Source organism: Periplaneta americana, chromosome 16 (assembly GCF_040183065.1).
Source record: "Periplaneta americana isolate PAMFEO1 chromosome 16, P.americana_PAMFEO1_priV1, whole genome shotgun sequence".
In the NCBI taxonomy this organism is placed as follows: Eukaryota; Metazoa; Arthropoda; class Insecta; order Blattodea; family Blattidae; genus Periplaneta; species Periplaneta americana.
In genome coordinates this window covers 122113696-122132280 of record NC_091132.1, presented here as the reverse complement: position 1 = coordinate 122132280, position 18585 = coordinate 122113696, and the positions used below count along the sequence as shown (strand labels likewise).

General features: G+C 36.3%; 1 protein-coding gene across 1 annotated transcript in view; it reads left to right on the top strand.

Annotated features, from left to right (window-relative positions):
- The first annotated feature begins 9584 nt into the window (after window positions 1-9584).
- Window positions 9585-18585, top strand: part of LOC138691189 (glucose dehydrogenase [FAD, quinone]-like) — a 50869-nt gene continuing 41868 nt past the window's right edge. Inside the window, exons 1-2 of the mRNA XM_069812969.1 lie at window positions 9585-9615; window positions 16994-17284. Coding sequence (XP_069669070.1) covers window positions 16999-17284 — 286 coding nt within the window. The 5' untranslated portion in view covers window positions 9585-9615; window positions 16994-16998. The remainder of the gene's footprint in view (window positions 9616-16993; window positions 17285-18585) is intronic.

The window sequence follows — 18585 nt, the reverse complement described above, 5'->3', positions numbered from 1 at the left end:
ATTAGTGAATTGTTATTTTGGATAACAGTTTGTGATACTTTATCCACTATATTAAGGGCTTCTGAGAGTTGTAGTTTAGACGATTCTAACAGGATAATGCTGTTGGACAGGATTTTAAAATTAGAATATCTTCTAACAGCTGTTCAAAAGGCAATGTTTTTACAGTTGCAACAGCGGAACTGTCTATGCTATCCAGTGCATCAATTACCTCCATTATTTTGCCGTAGTGTTCTGCATAATAATTAACAGCATCCAACCACGTTCCCCAACGGGTCAAGATTGACTGCGGGGGTAAGGGTATTCCAGGAGCAATTGTTTGGAACAGCAACACTCTCACTGTAGTATGTTTGATCGAATTCTTGTCTGCACTGAACATATGTTAAGCTTTGACTATTCCAACCACAGTAATGCAAAAACAAGTGCTTACATAGGAATACATTAGCAGTAACTGCTCTATCTATTTGGACCAGTCACAACTCTTAAGGGGAGAGGATGGTATTTTTTTTAGCTTTTTTCCTATTTGGTATAAAATATTAATGTTTTGTATGTAGAGCGCTCATAGCTGTGGCAACTCAACCAAATAAAAATATTTTGAAAAAAAAAATATATATTTGGGGGCCCAAATTTGAAAAAAAAATACCCAATGCAGGATTGTACTAAAACAGATATATCTAAACCGTTTTTGAAGATAGATTCAAACAGTTTTTTGCAATGTATTTGCAAAAGCATGTTCTACAAACTGTCTGTAACAGAATTGTGATATTAGTCCCTACGTTTGTAAAATAAACAATTAAAATTTTATGACAATTTTCTGATTTCCTTTCTTGCAAACAAACGGACGTATTTTTAAAATGAAATCAATTAACAAAATTCTGTTACAGAGAAAAGTTTCCTAATAGTCTAAAGAATGTGTATTCTAAATTCCATGCATGTATCTTTAATAGGTCAGAAATTATATCCATTTTTGTCTGGCAATGTAGCAAAAAAAAAATAATAAGTTACTGGAAACCAATAAAAGCGGGCGTGTGATTTAAAAATCCATAGCGCAAGAAGTTTAAAAATGACGTCTCAACATCCGATAAGGGCACAAATGCCCACAAAATGTTATGCAATGCATTCTACACATATCAAAGGGTATTTTAAAGCAAAAAAAAAATTGAGAATTTAATTTACCGGAAACAACAACAAAAGTGGGCGAGTAATTTAAAAATCCATAACGCAGGAAGTTTAAAAATGGCGACTCAACATCCGATAAGGACACAAATACCCACAAAATGTTATTATATGCATTCACACATATCACAGAGTATTTTAAAGAATTTTTTTCTAATTTACTCATTTTTCACCAAAAAATACCATGCTCTCCCCTTAACATGAACTGCTGCTACTACGAGACTGGGAGGTCGCTCGCCTCCTCTATGCTACCGTACATCGGCAACCTGATTGCATGCTGCGTGTGGCAATTCAACGAAGTCTAATTACAGTATAATAATTTATAAAATAGTATAAATTAGTAGTATAAAACATTAACATCTATCCAAGCTTAGAACTGCAATAAAAGAAAGACACTTGGAAATTAGGCGAGAAAGATCGTTATAAAATTGTTATAAAGAGTGCAGTGACAAAAACATAATACAGTAGGCTACATATAAAACTGTATATCAGCAACAACGCTTTTGAAAACACAAATAATTCCTTTCGTTAGATTGCAGAAACTGCCAGATAAATACAGCACTGATGAACCAAAACAACGGCCTTTTTAAACACACAGACCTGCCCAACGACTCTGACCTACCAACAGCACTATTAACAACTAAATAACCTGGAAAATAAGACAAATGAATGCTGTGACATTAAACACGTTCCGTCCTTCCGCCGCACTGCAAACCATAGGTAAACCCTACGTAGAAAGTGAATGACTACATTTTCTACACCGATAGTTCAGAACACCCAATGAGAGTCACATCAAAATCAGAAGTACACAAATTCAGTTCCGCAGTTCGTAAAAAATGTAACAACTTCGATGGAAAACTTCCGGAAATAAAACTGGCAAGCCAAACGTTAAAAGCCTCACGAATACAAATTGTGAAAAATATTGATGTCTTCATATTCATAATCAGCAATAACCGGAACTATGGCAGGATGCCTTTTTAAATGTGTTACATCTGTGTTAAATTTAAGAGTGAAACTATACTAATTACTGTACATCTTTGAGACTGAAATAATATATTTTAATTTGTCTTTTTAATATAAATGCCTCATTTGCAAAATAAATTCCTTTTATTGCTTGAATTTAATTATTAATTTATTTATTTATTTACTAATTTATTTACTTATCTATCCGTCTGTCTGTCTGTATCTATCTGTCTATATCTATATCTATCTGTCTGTATCTATCTGTCTATATCTATATCTATCTGTCTATATCTATCTGTCTATCTGTCTATCTATCTATATCTATTTGTCCATATCTGTCTGTCTGTCTCCCTGTCTCTCTATCTGTCTATCTGTCTGTCTGTCTGTCTGTCTGTCTGTCTGTCTGTCTGTCTGTCTGTCTGTCTGTCTGTCTGTCTGTCTGTCTGTCTGTCTGTCTGTCTGTCTGTCTATCTATCTATCTATCTATCTATCTATCTCCATCCATCCATCTATCTCTTTAATTAATTAATTAATTTATTTATTTATTTATTTATTTATTTATTTATTTATTTAAGTTAAAACTGTCTGCCTGTACATTTAATTCATTTCTGAAACTGTAGCAATGACAACACCTTTTCTTTCTAGTCTGTTTATATTACCTTTAAATTGACTGAGCATATTGGGAATTAAATCAACGGCTTTCCCAAAATACGCTATGTAATATTTCATATAAAACCATTTTTATCTCGAAAAGCGAGCAAAAACGAGCAAAATTCCATTAATTTTTTTAATATCTCAAAGAGTAACTCTATAAAATTAATTACATTATTTATTGCAAAAAGGGAGTAGCTCCATTATTCGTTTATATTTTACCCCGCTATATTGCTGATTGTAATAAATGAGTGAATGATAAAATGAAATCCTTGGTAGCCAGGACATACTCTGAAAAAGGAAAGAAGTTCAGTTAAAATTTAAATTTTTTAGAATGTTTTTATTGTTTCCCACAACTTTGTAAAAGTGGACTTACCTCTTGTTTTGTAGGGAGCCCTTCAATTTCACGTCTTGATGAGGGCCAACTGCAGGATATCTTAGAATAGATTCACTTGGAGAATGGCGAGCGGAAGTATTTGAAACACTATTTGAAGAAAACACACGGTGTTCAACTGTTACATCCCTTATCCCGTTCGTATGGCACACAGAAAGCAACTGATCGTAATGTTATCATGTGCTATTTCCAGTAGTCCCCAGTGAAAGATCGTGTGTACGGCGAACCTTTAAATTGCGAGCTTTGTACAGCACTTACGCATGTAAGAAAATCAGCTACGCATTATATTTATTAAGATATCAAGTTTGCAGCAAGCTGCAAACAATTATTGAATTTATTAGAGGGAGCACCATGATCCAGCACTACAATCTTACATGTACATTCTCTCTCAAGGTAGGCCCATTCCCAACCCACAACAGCTGACTATAGTAAGATTCGCTGTGTACCCAGGTTTCGAGCAGGCAGCGCGCAGCCGGCGTTCGGGGAATGCTATAGACCAGGCCTGCACACGGTTTGCGCTCTCCGAGCCGGTTCACAGCACATGAGCGGAATGCAGATATTAGCTGCGCTCTGTATAAGGGTGAACTGGAAGAAGGGGTGATCTCGTACAAAATGTACACAAAAGGAAGTACTGTTACGAGTGTTTATGAAGTGAATTCCCGTTCAGTGTTTGCAAAACTATCTTGGACTATTATTAATTAATAAAGAAATATTTATTTTACAGAAATAACAGAAATTCTATAGCTACTTACATGTACAGTACAATATCATTTTGTTATATTTTTATTTATCAGTACATCAAAACGGGGTTTTATGCTGTTGGCAGCTGAAAGAAACAGTAGCCTACTGATCGTAATGAAACATCAGTTACAGATGTTCGATGTCTGCCTTTATTAACGTTAATTATAGAAAACAGTTTCTCACAAATATAAATGTTGAGCCAAACATAGGAATAATTTTCACAGCCAGCCTGTGTAGTGGTGGATATTATTCCTAATGTTTAGTCTTGTAAAACTCAACCAGGCTAGTAGTATTATTCAAACGATCTTTAGCTCTTAGGTCACAATGAAGATCAATAAGTTTGAGCTGTAAATCGTTAAATGTTAAATGTTATGTTCCGTCTTTTAGATTCCTCCATACTGCACTGTAGCAGTAGGTAAGCAACGTGAAACAGTTATTGAGAACAGGCCTACACACTGCACTCCACTAGATGGCTGAGTGGTCGTTTCCCTCTCCTCTACCTATATCAAGTCTATGTCATTCTGACGTATCTTCCTCTTCGTTTTGACGAGCGGTAAACATGGCTCCCCCTTTCCGCGCTCGTTGAGCGCTGTTTGTGCAGGTATCCTATAGAATGATGAGAAATGGAGAATTGTTGATGAAATGGTGAAAATGTTTAATATGGGGAAACAGGAGAACCCCAAGAAAAAAACCAAAATGCGGTCTTGTCCCCCACAAGTGAAAAGTCCCAGGCCTGACCGGGACTCGAACCCAGACCGCCTGCGTGACAGGCTGAAGATCTGACCACTCAACCACCGCAGGGGTGTACTACTATTTTATAATTGTTTTAAAATTAAAAACAATTGTCATAAGATGGAATATGGATTCTTCCTTACATTGGAAATAATGTTATGCATAGAATTCAGTTAATTCAATTCCGTAATAATTTTCTCAAAATCTTTAAGAGAAAATGTCGTTCGTGAAGTTAATTTCATATTACACAACTACGACCAATCTTTATCCAAAAGTATTTTCGAATTTTCGCTTGTCTACTGAAGTAAATATAGTAGCCTACTTTTCAAACAATATTTTTATGTTAAATTTGTATCTAATTAGCTTTATGAATTGAAGAGTCCACTGCAAGAATGAGGGATGTCATTTGGAATACATTTTGCAGGAGAAGCAATTGAAAGTTTGAAAAGCTTAGCGCTCAAAGCTTAACTGTGATTTTTCGATCATTACTGGACAATGACTATCAGTGTTAATGTCATATAACTCTCTATGTCCATTCTATATGTCTTAAACTCTGCATTGACAGTCTTGGTTCATTTTCGACAAGAAAGTGACATCCATCATTCTTGCAGTGGACTCTTCAATTGCTTTAAATTCTGTAAAATTAATTTTAAGACTTGTTTTATTTTAAACGTAAGTTATCATATTTATAATAATAATAATAATAATAATAATAATAATAATAATAATAATAATAACAATAATAATAATAATCATCATCATCATCATCAGTAGGCTTCGTATTCCAGCTAGGTACCTAAAGACTGAAGTTAAAGACACATTGGGTATATAGTACGTCGAACACTGGTGATGCAACAGATAAGACTATAAACAAACAGGTCTTCGTTCCGTGTTCGTGGAGTGCAGTCAACTCCCGACATTCTGAAGCTATACTAGTAACACATCCTTGAGCCGTGATGTTCATTTTCGTCGTGATCTTTGCAATGAATAATAACGTGCATTCATAAGCTACGGAACTTGAACATATGCGATGTCACTTGAAATGATTTTATATTGCAAGAAATTCTTTCAATAGCACATGACGTTATTGGTGTATGATGTAGTACAAGATATTCCTATTGTCTGATATTTTTTCATGTTTGATTAGGATATTGCATGTCGTTCATTACTGAAAACCCACTAATTTTATATGTACTTTTCTAGAAATTTCCTAAAATGTAGATTATTTAATTCATTAATTGGAGTGTTGGCACTGAACAACATAGTACACTACACAAATCCAAGCTAAACGTCGAGTTAATATCTTCATAATTTTCAGATTTTGCTGGTACTGGTTCTTTTTTATTATGTTCAACACACTTTCTATGCCTTTTGGTGTCTTTCAGTGCACTGTTTTTGTCACTTTTACGTTTATTTTACACAATTTCTATGTAATATATTGATAGTGAAAATATTAGTTCAAATATTCCAAACTATGCCCTGCAATATTACACGCTTGAGCGTCTTACCTAAGGCATTTTACCTCTGCAATGAACCTTCAATCAGCCACAAAGTTGTAGTTATTTAAATAATACGACTAGTAAGAGCAGTGATCGATAAGACTACTCACTATGACTGCGTCCCGGTTTGACTTTCTAGAGCAGTGATGTCAAAGCAAGCGCATTTTCCTGACCTTGACGTCGTGCGCGGGCAGCAAACGCTAAGTATGGAAAGAGGAAGGGTTGTGTATATGAATAAGCGGCCTGTTCGATTAAGGAAACAGTGGTGCACAAACTTCAAACGGAACGTGAAATTTTATGTTGTTATTTTTGTATGGCTTATTTCTGTTTGATATTATCTATATTATCTGTAAAACAAAAGTACTAATACCAATTTCTTAATATTACACTTGTGTTTTAAATGTTAATAACATAATAAAAAGTTACGAAGGAATATTCACATAAATTCCATAGTAGTACAACTATACTGTACTGAATGGATTAAACACATCATTCATAAAGAAAGTGATATCCCAAAAAAAAAAAAAAAAAGAGATTAAGTATGACATGATAAATTAGAATTGATATTGATGGTACCTTAGCCTTATAAAAGTAATCAATAAACTAATCAAAATAATATTACAGTACAAAGCAAAGTCACCTATGTTCTGTATATGTTTTAAGTGTAACTAATATTACATAACAAAACTCTTATCGCATTATGCTTTTAAGGTGATATTGGTGAGCAACTTCGTATCATCAGAATATTAAATTAATTTCTCGAAATGTGCTGAAGCTATAGAGCTGACATTTTTACAACACATGGGCACGTATCTTTTGCTGATGATGTAACAGTAGTTGCTTTGTTAATTCATTTCCTTACAAACAATTTCCATGTGATTATTTTCATAATTTTCAATACACTATCTTCAGTAATAGGACGTATTTACGGTATATTAGATTTACGAAAACATTCTGTAATGCTACTAAATAAATAAGCCTATATCTGAAATTTTCACTTTTCTATAAAACAAGTTGAGAAAGCATTTATTTTTGATAAAAAAATCAAACTTGTGAAAAATGAGCATTAAAATTAAAACTTACATTCTCATAATGCACTTATACTTCTCAGACAAATCTAAAAATTAACATGGATACAGTTTTAATAAGTTCTCTTCCCTTTATCTATTGAATCAGTGCTGGCCATCCCTGTATATAGCTGGACCAAGCGGCATATACTACCGCTATCGTCTGTCTCTTTCCTTTCCGCTGTAAAGCGCTCAGCCTCTCCTGAGCTCTGAAGCGCGCGCTTGCTCCTACGGGCATCAATTGACATGACTGTTCTAGAGGAAGAGGGCAGAGGATGCGTAACCATTTTGTATACGAACGTACTTATACCTGCGCTGTGACGTCACATATACATCGAATGAGGCAACTTCATTCCAGTTTATAGGTAGCTGGAATACGAAGCTTAATCATCAGCTTTCATGAATTAAAGTTCGCTTTAGTCTCATCAAGGGTCGAACTGTCCGTCTGATTTCCTTTATAAGAACATTCAAGATCAAGATATCACCAGGACAAGGTGCTGGCGCTTTGCAAAATAAGTCGTATATTAGTGCTGCCAATTCCAGGCTTTAGGATTGGTCTCCTGCTACAGTATATTGATCCTCAGGAGGACAGTAAGTTGTCTCTTCCTCTGCTTGAACTATTGAGGACTAAACCTTTCCTAACAGCCATAATTCAGCAAAGGCGATTATTCTTTAAAATAAAATTAGATGAGAATTATTCAAATTCATTCCATACATGAAAACAAGTCAAGAAGGAAATAATATAATCTCCTGAGTATTGAGACATTTTTTGTTTTATTTTTAAAGTTCAATATAACCCTACACTTAAAAAAAAGTCACAGAAATGAGGAAAAATTATGAAAAAATTCTGCAGATTACAGTTAGGGAACAAATGCAGATTTAGTATGCTATACTTTGGGTCCCTGCACATACATCTTATATGATAATTTTTTTACATTATCAGTCTTACTAATAAACCGTGTATAGTTTTTATACGAGACTTATACAGAGTTGAGACAGAAAACGTTACTAATAAACTATGCATAAGCGATGGATGTACAAACAGTGTGTAACTATACAATGGGAATTGCTTTGCAGTAGTTATATACACGAAACCCCTTGTTTAAGAGTTGTATATAGAGAAAAAATGGCCGCCCCTCCAACAGCTGTTCGTATCGACTGTCATTATATGATGATGGTTGCCTTGTAACCACAGAAGAACAAACCAAAGAGCACAGAATAATTAGAATAATATTGCTGTAGTATGTACTCTTTGACCAAAACATAGTGTGGTAATCGATTAGAGCCAGTTGTACTATCGATACTTTCCACGCCACACTAGAGCGCTCTACCGGATGCAATAGAGAACCTCAGATATTCTACTACCTTTCGTAACGAAGTAATGACGAAACTATAACGTAGTTGTGTAACAGTTATACTGTTATATACGATGTATGTAGTGATTATTAGTAAGAAATTTACACACGACGTATAAACGAGCTACTCATTGTATAAGTATAAGACAGTTAGACGTCTGTATATACAATTTTTATTAGTAAGACCGTTAAAATATAAGGTTTACTGTGTACTTATTTCGAAAGCATGTCCTACGGTGCCTTGGCGATGAGTTGCTGGTCGCCATTTTTATTTACAAATACTTTAAACACGCATTGCAATGATTGACTCGATCTTCTTGCGCTTCTTTTAAGTCCCGAGAGATGCAAGGAGCTTGACAAGCACAGAAAAAGATCGGTAACGATTTCACCTAGTGACAAATTCAAAACTAAATCCATGTATATTATACTCCAGGACCCAGGAGGATGAAGCCGATTTTGAGAAAATCGAAATTTCCTGTCATTTGCCAAACTGCAAAGTGTAAGCTAGAAAATGTCCACCGCTGTTGTAACGGTTAGCATGTCTGACCATGAAACAAGCGGGATGTTACCTAGTTGAGGTTTCTTCCGGGGTTTTCCCTCAACCCATTAAAAGCAAACGCTGGGTAACTTTCGGCGCTGGACCCTGGACTCATTTCGCTGGCATTATCACCTTCATCTCCTCACTCAGACGGTAAACAACCATAGCAGTTGATAAAGTGTCGTAAAATAAAGCAATTAAAAATATTAATCTATAAATATATTATTACAATTACAACATCGTTTAGTGTAAGTAATTTACGTCCACTCATAATGTTTTATGTGAATCAATATGCATAAACAGCACTGAACTTTTAAAAATGATATATCCTACACACCTTGGCAATAAATGTCACATAATATCTGAATACAAAAATATATGTTTATAGTTTTTTAATATTATTACGAAATTAGTGTCGAAACTTCTATAAATACCGCTAATGAACTTCAGTATGTTTCGGACTAACACAATTGCCGTCGGCATTGTTTATTTTCTACTGAAGGTAAAAATCTACTGCTTTCATATTCGATAAGGTAATACAGACCACACCACTAGTCGAGTGAACATCAGAATTCCAATTCCAGCGACACAGAAAATAATTAGTGAGGGAGGAACAAAGACGATAATGAGGAAAATTCTCTTGGAGTAATGCTGTAAGCGACGGCCGAGTTAGCTCATCGGTAAAGTTGTTCAGTCAACTGTCCGAAGACAGGTTTGAACCTCATAAGTAACACCAATGAGGCATTACTTATGAGGTAACTAAACCAGGAGATAATGGAGTAGGGTCGGCAGTTTCTATCCCCCTCCATTGCATATATCGCTGTCTAGTAACATATTTCACTAATCAACCATCTATAGAGTGGCAGATTATAAATTGGAGAACTCAACTGGAGGCAGGATTTTTCAACTCACTACAATTTTCTTAGACAACTCATCCTTCTAGGAAGTTCAGTACTGGTATTTCCTAGAGGTTGAAGATTTCACAATGTAGCGCTAACCACAAACTTTCTTCTAATACCGAGATCCAAGATTCAAGAAGAATATGAACCCTACCTTCCTACCTTCTGTAGACCTCAATAGCATTTAAAACGGATACTCAAATTTCGCTTCCATATTATCATTCCATCATACCTTCATAACTTATTATCGTATGTCTCATTGGCTTAGCGTTACCATACTTCTCATTTTCCAGTCTACTACAGATAGGAATAGGCAATATAGCCTATTGTAAGTAAGTAAATTGTTAAAATATTTTCAACTCTTTAGCTGTATTATTCTTTGCTACTTGGATCTCTAAACTACTGTACTGTACTCCAACCATGAGAAAGTCTTCGGGGATTGAGACGAAGCGGGATAATGCTGTGAATGAATGTTGATGTCATAAGATGTCATAAGGTCACACACGTGGATACTCTTTATCTCTATTGGCTAGCTGTCACAGCACAAACAATAACATTGATACACACATGTTTGTGCCACCCTAGTTACAAAATTAGATCACGGTTAATCTCCTGGCTTTTTAATCTCTCCATACAGGAAATAACATATGCAGGAGAGCGCATGGTTTTTAAACTGACGTTATAACGGTAATATCGTCTATCTACTTCGTTCCAATAGATGACGAAATAGTAAGCACATTCCTTTCACGGTTGATCTCCTGGTTGGAGAACAGTACATGCAGTATTGATAAGTTTTTAGTCTAGCATGGAATAAGTTTCTGCATCTCAAAACAAATTTTTATTTATTCAACATAATCACATTTCAACTCTATACACTTACAGCAACGGTCATAAAGAAAGAACTTACATTTTATTCATACTGTCCATTATTGTCTTGGTCTGAGAAAATTCGCAACGAAAAGTTGCTTTCTAATGCCAGGCGTTTGACAATAAAGTCATTTGACCTCTTGCACTCCAATATTTTTCAAAGATATTATCATGACTAACCACTGAAGCACAGATTCGCAACGAAAAGTAGAAACTATTCTCCATATAATTATCAATTTCATTAATTTCTTTTAATCAAACGTTTCTCGTATTGTACGCAATACAAAAATCACGAAGAAAATCTTCTCATTCTTGAAGTGGAGCGCCATTGTGTGTGTTTTATTAGATAACAAATGAACACTCATTGACATTTTATTAGTCCACTACTGTGAAGTAACAGTTAGCATGTTCGACAGTGAAACGAGCGAGTTCGGGTTCAAGTTCTGGTTGAGAAAAGTTAAGTAATTCGGAATTTCTGAGGTTTTCCCTCAAGCAATTGAGGCAGAATTGCTGGATAACTTTCGGAGATGGACATCGGACTAATTTCGCCCTCATTTATTCACATGTCATTGTGATTACCATAGCCCTAGCTAAGTTCACAGTGCAGCATGGTGTATACATATGTACTACAGTACAAGAGTGCGACCGTTCGGCGTCAACAAAAGCGAATTGACAAATTCAATGTGAGTGTGTTACTATTTGGTGTCCTGTTGTATAATTTGCAGTAATAGAACCATGCTTTTCTCAGGAAGAAGGACGCACAGTCACTGTATGAGAAGTGTATAGCTCGTGAGGGCAAGCATTTGAACGATATTATCTTTAAAACAAAGTGATGTCAAAATGGCAAACATTCTTCTGTAAGATGGTACAATAGAAATCGGAGAGATCATTCTGCAGGACCCTGTATATATTTTACACTTTACTTACTTACTTACTTACTTACTTACTTACTTACGGGCTTTTAAGGAACCCGGAGGTTCATTGCCGCCCTCACATAAGCCCGCCTTGATCCCTATCCTGAGCAAGATTAATCCAGTCTCTACCATCATATCCCACCTCCCTCAAATCCAATTTAATATTATCTTCCCATCTACGTCTCGGCCTCCCAGAAGGTCTTTTTCCCTCCGGCCTCTCAACTAACACTCTATATGCATTTCTGGATTCGCTCATACGTGCTACATGCCCTGCCCATCTGGATTTAATGTTCCTAATTATGTTAGGTGAAGAATACAATGCGTGCAGTTCTGTATTGTGTAACTTTCTCCATTCTCTTGTAACTTCATCCCTCTTAGTCCCAAATATTTTCCTAGGCACCTTATTCTCAAACACCATTAACCTATGTTCCTCTCTCAAAGTGAGAGTCCAAGTTTCACAACCATAAAGAACAACCGGTAATATAATTGAGCAATTCCACGTGTAACTGACTGACATTTACAGTACACTTTGACAGCAAAATGTCTGCCTAAATTGTATAATGGGTTGAAATTAGACTGTGTCACCGCAGGATTTTATAGAGGGAAGTGTACACTTAAGGTACATATAAAAAATAAACGTCTTTAATAGGAAAAGTATACTATTTATTTACGTCCAAAGTGTGTGTAACAGACTAACATAAATGTCAACTCTCTCTTCGGGTGAACATGTTTCTCCACAGATTTCTCTGAATTGTCATTGCTGATACAATTTTGCAAAATATAGTTCGGAAAGGAAATTGTAATCTTCAGTTTAAGTTGAAAACGACCTCCAAACTACGATTAGTGATGGAGTTATGGCCGAAAAAGTGATGTGTAACAGACTGACCTCATTCTGTAACTGACTGACATCTCTGAATTATAAAATGAAGTTGAACTTACAGAACCGTAAATAGTACAACATAATATGAAACTTGATAAGTAGCAAATTAACATAACGATTAATTTAAATGAATAATATGTTTTCCAGAATACAAAAATTAGTTTGCTGAACCATGCATCTTAAATGACACAAATTAATGCACATACAAGTATTACATAGGCCTACTTAATAACATATATAGTTCTTTCTCTGTGATTAAATACTGTAATACAAGCCATATGCATTGGTGTTTAATTTTAGGACTATAAGAGTGTCACAGCAACCTTGACAGCGCTTATCACTCTATATGGCATCAACTCCCCAGCGTAAGACAGTATGTTACGTTATTCAAGCGCGTTCCTAATCATCTAGCACTGACCTCCTTATCGATTATGATAAGGTGACGCAGATCACAGTTTATATTTCCCATGCCTATGGCTGTTATATATTATGTTCATAATAATAGATTAGAATGTTGAGTTCTACTTTTAGATTGAATTTGAACCATTGGAATTAAACACGTAGAAGCACTCCACGGCACTCGTTGACTCACTTATTTAGTCTAACAAGTATGTACTGCAGGAACACTGTCAATATGTCACTTGTTATCTGAACAAACTTTAGTTTCTTTTCACACACGGAACGTGTGGACCTTTCGCACTGATTGTTCACAAGACAGTTGTACATATTCTACAACATAGGGATCTAACACTTTCACGTAATGAACTCCATGAGATGACGGAATAGGTGCAAGATGTTCAAATCGTTTTTCGAGATACTTTTTTCCTTCGTCTATCTCAAACTGTGCTACCTCCTTAACAATAATTTGGATGTTTTTATTGCTCACAATGTTACAAAATTCTGTAGCGCTTTGTATCTTCTTCCCCGATTTCGCAGGCATCCATACCATACTTTTTACTTGCCTCCAATCACATCCACAGCCCCTTTGCCATGATGTGACTGAAAGAAGTTCGATTCTATGTTAAATCCAAATATGCGAGCAAGCAATTTCACATTGCTCAATGTTTACTTCTGTTTAAAATGATTCGCTGCTTTAGCTGAAAATATTTTTACCACCTCAATGTTCGGAAGAATCGCCAAAATTTCCGAAAACACTTTTCGTAGACAACATTCACTGCATAGCCTATTTGTCATGTGCTACATAATCTGACACTAATACAGAGGATTTCTTCTGAACTTCCCTGTCACCTTCCTGTTTAAACCAGGCAACAGCAGTAAATATTGAGACCTGTTTATTGCTCCGATGAGCTGCCTGAAACTCATTTTGCTTTTTTTTCAGGTATAATTACTGCACACTTATCACCAGTTCACGTATAACTTCACCAAGGCCTTCCAAGTAACTAAGCACACTGTGAGAATGAACAACATAACAGCTGAGGGCGCGACATGTCAGTCACTCACAATGCCGCTGCGGAAAACGAAATCACTTTAGAAGAAAATGTTCTAATACTTTTTTATTGGTTATGTAGTAATAACGCAGAATACCAAAGGAAATTTTAATCTGTCAATTATTGTGCTGTGTGGAAGAGTTTTTGGATGTTTATTGTGACGGACTGACCGTAACTTACAGTACAAACAATTATAATCATTTTAAGTTATTTAGGATCTTAGGATACTTCAACTAATTACATATTTACTTCAAGGAAAGACCAAAATATAGTATACAAAAAAGACGGCTCGAAATAAGACAAATTTACGTGTCCAAATTGTGACACGAAACATAAGTAACTATACGTGTTTTTTTTAACGTTTGGAATATGACAAGATCTGCAGCAAGTTATAGACTAAAAGAAAGAGTATTTTAAACATTATCTTACGAAATAAGGCGATTTAAAGTATAAAGAAACATATTTCATCAACAAAAATACTCCTACATCAATTTCAAGAAATTCACCTCAGTATGACATTTTCGTGGAATTGCTCAATTGTTTTATAAATTCTAACTTTCAGATTTTTTGACAGCAGACTGGATCACAAAAGCTTCTCAATCGAATAATAACACGCATTTCCCATATTTATTCTGCGTTTAATTTCCTCCCAAGTATCATTTATATTTGTTACTGTTGGTATTTGAATTTTTCCACCTCTTGAAAGGATAAATTTCCGATTTTTATATTTCCATTTCGTACAATATTCTGGTCACGAGACATAACCATATACTTTGTCTTTTCGGTATTTACTTCCAAACCTATCTTTTTACTTCCTTCAAGTAAAATTCCCGTGTTTTCCCTAATCGTTTGTGGATTTTCTCCTAACATATTCACGTCATCCGCATAGACAAGCAGCTGATGTAACCCGTTCAATTCCAAACCCTGTTATCCTGGACTTTCTCTAATGGCATACTCTAGAGCAAAGTTGAAAAGTAAAGGTGATAGTGCATCTCCTTGCTTTAGCCCACAGTGAATTGGAAACGCATCTGACAGAAACTGACCTATACGGACTCTGCTGTACGTTTCACTGAGATACATTTTAATTAATCGAACTAGTTTTTTGGGAATACCAAATTCAATAAGAATATCATAATTATAAAACTTCTCTCTTAACCGAGTCATATGCCTTTTTGATATCTATGAATAACTTATGCACTGTACCCTTATACTCCCATTTATATTTTGCACTTTATGTAGCAATAAACATTTGCACTTTATGTAGCAATAAACACTAAGTAATATATATACATACATGTATGTATGTGTATATATATACATACATACATACATACATGTAGATACAGTGCGTTCGTAGCTCTGCCGGACCGTTCCGCGGCGGCTTGGACTGGTTGAAGATTGGCGCGCCTGCCGCCAGAGTTACACGTAAACGACAGGCAAGTCATGGGTACGGAACACTGACTACTCTACTAACATTAGGCTTACCTACATCACAACAGATGTTGAAAGTGATGACCTTCAACTCGAACACATTCCCTATATCTCCGAAAACAATTCTGGTTCACTCGCAAAAGTTCATGTTGACTGATTGCCTGTATTTCTCTCGTGATGTCCTTCAGTTCTTGTAACGTGTGCGGCTTTGATGCGTGCACTATATTCTTTAACGTTCCCCATAAATAAAAATCGCATGGAGATAGGTCAGGGGAACGAGGTGGCCACAATCCTCAACTAATTATTCTGTCACCAAACACACTTCGCAATTCATGTATAGAATTCGCAGTGGTGTGTGCTGAAACCAGCCACTCAATCGTTCATTTCTTGTTAGTTGCGGAAAAAAATTATTTAAAATTGAAGTTACATAAACATGTGAAACAACTGTTGTGTCGAAAAATATGGGACCGATAATTCTACTCGCACTCACTGCACACCAAGCCCCAACCTTTGCAGCGTGGTGAGGAACTTCATGAATAATATGGGGATTTTCGGTAGCCCAGTACCTATCTATTCTTCTGAGTAGAAACGTGACCGTGAAGATGAAGTCACGCTTCATCAGTGAATAACGTTAAAAGTGGGTCCACGTCGCCATTATGAATGGACTGCAGAAACCAATTGCAATAATTAACCCTACTTACAGGATCTTGTGTTTGTAAAGCATGAACTACAGTTACCCTGTACGGCTTACGTTTCAGAAGTTTCGTTGCCACAAAAGCTGACGTCTTGGAAATGTTAACCTCTTGTGCTAAGCGTCGCAGTGATTTGCGGGGTGAGTGCTCTAACCGGTCCCCTACTTCATCAAGCTTCTCTTCAGTCAGTACACGGCATTGTTGAACACGTTTCTTGTTCAAAAAAGATCCTGTACGTCTGACTTCATTGACAAGGTCATGGATAGTTGACATGCTAGGAATTCGAACACCTGCAAACCGTTGTTCAAATTCTCTTCGACACCTTCTTGCAGAAGAGTATTTCAAATACGCATCATAGAGAAAAATACGTTGTTCTAAAGTGTACTCAACCATTATTAATATACACTTTATCACCACGAGACAACACAATTTTACTCACAACACGCGCACAGACGTCTTTCCCTCACGGCAGATCCAACTCGACTAACTGGCGCGTCAGCGGTAGCTACAGCGCTACTCTGGCGGCAAACGAGCCAATCTTTACCCAGTCCAAGGTCGCCGTTGAACGGTCCGGCCGAGCTACGAACGCACTGTATATATATGAGAAATTTCTTCACAGAAAAGAAGAAAGAAAATTTTCTTCATAGTCCGTACTAACAGGATGCAGTGACACATTCTCTTTCTGAAGGAAGTGCTTTCATTTAAATCTTAAATCACTAAATAACAATTACGTATTTTGTCCCACACAGCTGCCATGGCCAACACTTTCAACCCAGCACAATGCGGCTGTCAGTTTCCGGACACAACCGTGTTGCCGGCTGCCTGCGGTGCCAGTTTCTCCATTTTTATGTCCTTCGTGGAGTACATCCTGAGGAAGGATTGCAGCATCGTGGATCCCTGCCGTCGTCTTGCCGATCACTTCACGTCCGACGGAGATAACACTTATGATTTCATCGTGGTGGGTGCCGGGGTGGCAGGTCCCGTTGTGGCGTCCAGGCTGAGTGAGGAGCCGCGATGGAAGGTCTTGCTGCTTGAAGCAGGTCAGGAGTCATAAGCAAGTTACATTATTCATTTTCTGCTATTGCCCTCACATCTGTCTGCATCTCTTCATTCTTCTGCTCATCTGCCTTTTTACTACATTCTCCTTTCCTCTCTTCTCCACTCTGCATTCTTCTCCTTTTCTCCCTTTCTTCTCTTCGTCCTCAACCTTTTTCTGTCCCTACTATTCTTCTGGAGATGTGCGTCGGATAATTTTGTAACCGAGTTAGTACAAGGACTGGCGTTGTGAATACTTAGGCTTAATAATTATATTGTATCAAGTATTAAGAAAAAAATTAACTTCAAAAGTGTAGCAAAAATAAATCGATTGGTGCGACTACGTTCCCTTAATTGACATTATAGATAAAAATAAAGTACACTCTATTACATAAATGTATTTAATGTATATTATTCAAACCTGGTTGAGTGGAAAAGAAGGTCTCATGGCCTTAACTGTGCCAGGCAAAATAAAACTACCGTCAAAATAGGCAAACTTGGGGCAGTGTTTTAACTTGGAACACTATCATAGGGTATTTTCGTTTTGTTACAGTAACACCGAAATGTAATAGAACCAATGTGCTGCACAACAAAGTAACCAAGTGAAGATTATGTTGCCACTTTGACAAAACGAAAATACTCTATGATAATGTTCCAAGTTAAAGCATTGTTCCAAGTTTGCCCATTTGACGGTACTACTACTACTATACAACCCTTTGCGCGCGATAGCGTCGCAGTTAAGGCGTAACGCTACAAATCGGAAGTTCGCGGGTTCGATTGCCGATGGAGTCATGGATTTCTCTATTGAGATGATTCTAATCCTTCCTGCGTACGGTGGTCGTGAGGTTTAGTCAGCCTGTAACATAAATGAGTACCAAAGATATTTCCTTGGGGTTAAAAGCGGCGTGTACTTAGAACTGACATCCCTACTGCCATTAGTGCCGATTGTCTGTACAGATGGGAGTCTTAACGCCTCGCCACCTTGTAGACCTCCATGGCCTGTAATGAGATAACTTTACTTTACAACACCTTAACCGTCCCAACTTTGCTGTATCGAAAGACATTTGAACAGTTAGAAATAAACATTAAGTAATGTAGAGAATAATATTCTTAACAGAACAGTTCGAGACACTTTGTTAGACCATAATAGAAACTAACAATTTTATTACAAGAATTATAAATTACATAATATACAGTGTTACTATAAATGATCTTTCCGATTACGAACTTGAATAACTATCGTTAGGAGACATTTAGAAACATGATATTGGTATCAATGGAAAGAGAAACTCAAATATTTTTTGTT